Source organism: Apaloderma vittatum, unplaced genomic scaffold (assembly GCF_000703405.1).
Source record: "Apaloderma vittatum isolate BGI_N311 unplaced genomic scaffold, ASM70340v1 scaffold19724, whole genome shotgun sequence".
Classification (NCBI taxonomy): Eukaryota; Metazoa; Chordata; class Aves; order Trogoniformes; family Trogonidae; genus Apaloderma; species Apaloderma vittatum.
This window is the reverse complement of record NW_009714575.1, coordinates 135,793-140,508: the sequence shown is the minus strand read 5'-3', so window position 1 is coordinate 140,508 and position 4,716 is coordinate 135,793. Positions and strand designations below refer to the sequence as shown.

Here is a 4,716-nt window from a genome sequence, read left to right as displayed (position 1 = left end):
ACTGTCTCGCTTTGGCCCTTCTGCTTAAACCGGCCGCCGTTTCCCGTCTGTATCTTTCAGGCATATTTCTTCCAGGCAATTTTACTTGTAACCTGATTTTTACACTTGAGAAGAATCCAAGGAGGGTTTGCCTAACTGGTATCCTTGGCACGTGCTTCTGAAACGTCCTCTTCGCCTGTAGATGACAAAGTTTTAATATAGACGTATCAATAAAATTTTATTTTTGCAGTCACTGCTTGTAAAAGAGCACAGGCCTCTTTTTTTTTTTTTTTTTTTCCCTCCAGCCCCATTGGGAACTTCTGGATGCTCTACATTTATATTGTTGTTTTCCTGCCGGAGGATCTCAAAGCATTTCACAGATTGCATTAAATACTAATGTGTAGCCAGTTCCTGGATGGGATGTGGCAGCACAGAAACTTTTGGTCATTTAAGCTTAACTGGAACTCACATAACCCTTTTTTAAATTGGGTATGCTTTTCGGAGGAAAAAAAAAAAAAAGTAATGTCCTAGTATCGTGATGATGCATTTTAGTAGTCATACATCTTGGACTTAAATCTCTCTGGCATGCATCCTCTTCAGAAATGCAGAGTCCTCTGCCGACTTCATCAGCCCAGGTAGTAGCGAATTTTTAGGAGCCCTCAGCATGTGTCTTAACTGCTCCTGATGAACTCCGCAACAGAGCACTCATTTCTATTAGTGAGAGCACACTAGAGGACAGAGCTTTTGGTTTGCTTAAAAGAAGGCATCAGGAAATATAAATTAACGTTATCTTGCCATTTTAATAATCTGACACAAATTGAAAATCCTGAGCGTGCTTAAGACAGAGTGGCATTGCATAAGTGGCAGAAAGTAGAGTCGGCTTCCTTACAGGAGGATAATACAGCAGACATGAAGAACTTTTTGAAAATGCTAAGAAAGTATTTGGAGCAATATAAGGCTGAAAATGTAGCTTTATAACATAGATCAGTGCTTGAAGCTAATAAAAGTGAGTAGGTTATTTTATAACAGAAATAATATTTTTAGTCATAAAATGTCATTCTTAAATGATCTTTAAATTCAAAATGAAATAGCTTCACAGGCTGACCTAGCCACTAAGTATCTAATTAGTTTTTGAATGACTATTCTTTTTTAATGTTTATGTTCATGATTACAGGCATGCTGTTTGGATGCACTGATTCTGCAAAAATAGCCATCAGCTGGCGAACAAAGGGCAGATAATACTTGCTACGTGTGGAAAATTTTCTTCACTCTTCTCAGAAACAGCTCCGAGTCATAGCAGCTTCATCTTCACAGTTCTGAAAACGGCCGAAACTGTGTCTTCCTGCTGGCCTGTGGTTTTACACCTTCAGTCTCATTTTTTTCTGTACAACATAATCAGTGTGTTACTGGACACGCTGGAGCAGGCTGGTGCCCACAGCACATGGCACCACTTGGGAGGAGGAGAGTTTCGTGTCTTTGTTTTGCTCTTCTCCGAACCCACAGGAAGATTCAGCTCTGAAGGCCCTTAACTTGAGTCACAGGCATTGTCTGCAGTCTGCAATTTGACTACATAGTCTGTTCTTTGAAACAAAAGCTACCCTGCAAATTCTATTGTTTAAGAGCTTAATCACTTAGTTGGAAAAGTCCATGTGTAAGGTTGGGCAAATTACAAAAGGAAGTAAAACGTGGGTTTCAATTGTTAAGACATTTCTAGAGCCAAGCAACTTGTTACCATTATCTCGTCTGGAGTGTTTGTTTGGGGTTTTTTTCTGTAGAAAAATATATTCATCTTCTGAATATTTCAGCTAGGATTTTAACTGCTGTGCTGGAAAGAAAGACAGAAAAGGAGCGAGAACCATATCTCAATTCAGAGAGGGGCATTTATCTCTCAGAACAGGGCCAGTGCAAAGGCTAAAGCTCAGAAGAGCAAGTTACCCTCCAGTTATGCAAACACAAAGCAGAGGCTTTGGTGCTCTCTGTTCCATAGATAAGCACAGTTTCTCAGTTGTCAGATATTTTTGACAGGTTTTTGCAAGTGTGTAGAATAAGAATAAATCACATTTAAATGAGAAGGGACACAGCTGTATTTGTTTTGTCCAGATGTAAGTAACAGAGTATGTAAGGTACCAAAGAAAGAGAAGACAAGGTTTTAAAACCCTCCTGTCAAGCTGTAATGTGGAATTCAGTCAGGAACAGGGCAGAGACATAGTGCTAACACTTTTTTACCATATAAGCATTTTTTATTTTCCTTCCTATGTTCAGTCTTTTATAAGCCCAGCACAGAAAACCTCATGAAAATAAAAAAAAATGGCAAGGCCATCTTTCCTTCAAGCCTTGAAAGATGTGCAGTAATAAGATCACCTACTAGAAACAGGTGATGTTTGAAGTCATGTATCCAAACTTGCTGTAGGGAAGGCATTTCAGGTTAAAAAAAGAAAGAGGGACTTGATCTTGGAAGATGTGCTCTGCAGTCATCTGCTCTGATGTTAATTTTCTGTTGAGTTATTATCATTGGTGTCCTCATTCTACTTAGGCCTAGATGAGTGATGCAGCTTGTGAAAAGGATGGAAGAAAAGGAATGCAAAACACCCATGTCTCGCATGAGCTGGCGGTTCTGACCTGCTGTGTCTTTCTCCAGTGGTGTTGGGCATTTGAAGATGTCTGCACTATATGACACAAATATTTAAAGGATCAGGAGACTGTCTCCAAAACTGTTCTTTTTTTTTTTTTTGGTGGTTCAAATCTGCGTTGTAATGTTTTGTTCACTAGGTTCAAACATTTGCCTGTTTTCATTTTGCTGATGGTAGAAAAGTTGAGGTCAAGAAACAAAGTCAGTCTGTTCTCTCTGATGCGTGGTAGTTTGTATCTTTTGCAATGGATTTTTGGGTCCACTTGGGTGTTTAATTAAAAAAAAAAAGTTGGCCTTTTTGTAAACTTTTCATCAACTGATTGCATCACTTTCCCATGTAGGTGATTGTCCATCCCAAGTACCAAGAATCCCAAAGAATTGCAATCTTCCTGAGCATGCCAGATGAAATCCAGACAGAAGAAATCATTAAGGACATTTTTAAGCAAGGCAAAGAGTGTTTCATCCCACGTTACAAGCCTCAGAGCAATCACATGGACATGCTGAAGTTATCCTCAGCTGAAGACATTTCTTCACTTGCTTTGACATCCTGGAATATCCTTCAGCCTAGTGATGATGACAGTACAAGAGAGGAAGCTCTTGCTGGTGGTGAGTGTTTTCTTCCTACACCGTGGGGTTGTTGAGCAGGAGTAGCCTGCTCCAAGATTTCCTTTCCTTTTTCTTTTTCTAAGGCCACAGCCTTAAAATACTGAAATACTTGATCCTGCAAATTGCATTGTGTGGATGAATCATGGTGGTGTTATGAAGCCTGCCCATGCAGAACAACTCTCCCAACTAAGACCTTAGACTGAAAATAGAAGGACTTTTCTTGTAGGTCTGGATGTATATTACAAAACCTTTTCCATTATTTTCTCTCACATTTTTATTCTGAACTTACAATACTGCCTCAGACACTGGATTCTTCACCATATTTCTTAACCTAAACCATCCCAACTTCTACAAACTTGAAACAAACTTACTTTTTCTGTGTGTGCATTCATTATTTGCATTCTTTTTGTAAACATGTTAATATTTTCCTGAAACACCTGCAGAAATGTTTAATGCTATTAATTGCAAACTCAGTTGAACACAAGATTGAAACCTCAGTCCAGAAAAATTTGCTCTAGGTGGAAATTCACCATGCAGCCAGCTTCTGCACCTCACAGGCTTACAGCATTTTAATGCCTGCTAAAGGAACATAACATTATTTGTCTCTGGTTGGCTGAAATTAGGTTTGTATTTGCTTTGGGATGCCAATGTACTTTTTCCCAAAACACGCCATTGTGCTTGTTTCTCTTTTATTCTCAATCTCTATCTCTTTCCTTATTCGGAATCCTTTCACTGTCCACATTTTAGCTAGAAAGGGATTTCACTGCTTCATTCAACCGTCTTCTTTACATTTATATGCAGCATTGTTACTTGTTCTCCTAACTTCATCAAAAATTTGCATATACTAGTGGGTTTTAGAGGCTTTTGGAGAAAACCCTTAAAATGACCAAGGTTCTGTTGGCTGAACTTAGTTCAGGCACGCAGGACAAGCTTTTGTACTACTGATGAGCTGCTGTTAATCGAAGCTGCTGAGGTCTGTTGCAGTGATCACAGAGTAAACACGCAACAATTTTACGTGTGATGGGAGCAAGGACTACCTGGTGTAGAGTGCAGCAAGGTGTACTTGATGGAGACAACTCAGGTGCCAGGTGGTGAAGATGGGAGAAGGCAGGAGCAAGCTTTGGTACCTAGCTAGTTCTGGAGCTGCTGTTTCATTCTCAGCATGAGGGTTCAGCTGGGGGCAGAGGGCAATGCCAAAAGAGCCACTGCAGCCTACAGAGAGATGCCAGGAGAGCAGCTGTAACAACTGCTGTATGTCCAGACTTGTTCCGCCTTAAACTTGATTTTAGTTTGCTTGTACTCAGTAATTTAGGAATAATTCTGTTTGGATTGGAAGTCAGATCTCAGTCCTTTATCCTTGGACAGTTAGATTTTTTTTCACTATTTCATAATTGGACTCCCCTCACTTCTCAGCTGGTCCCTGCAGAAACATACACTACCTTTAAATTTCTTTTGCTCTATTTTTTGTGTCAATTATTATATTTTTTGAACTTTGGTGCATT

The 4,716-nt window shown here is 39.6% G+C and overlaps 1 protein-coding gene across 1 annotated transcript in view; it reads left to right on the top strand.

Annotated features, from left to right (window-relative positions):
- Positions 1-2,953: 2,953 nt before the first annotated feature.
- Positions 2,954-4,716, top strand: part of MTHFS (5,10-methenyltetrahydrofolate synthetase (5-formyltetrahydrofolate cyclo-ligase)) — a 19,224-nt gene continuing 17,461 nt past the window's right edge. The window contains exon 1 of the mRNA XM_009868829.1: positions 2,954-3,214. Coding sequence (XP_009867131.1) covers positions 3,004-3,214 — 211 coding nt within the window. The 5' untranslated portion in view covers positions 2,954-3,003. The remainder of the gene's footprint in view (positions 3,215-4,716) is intronic.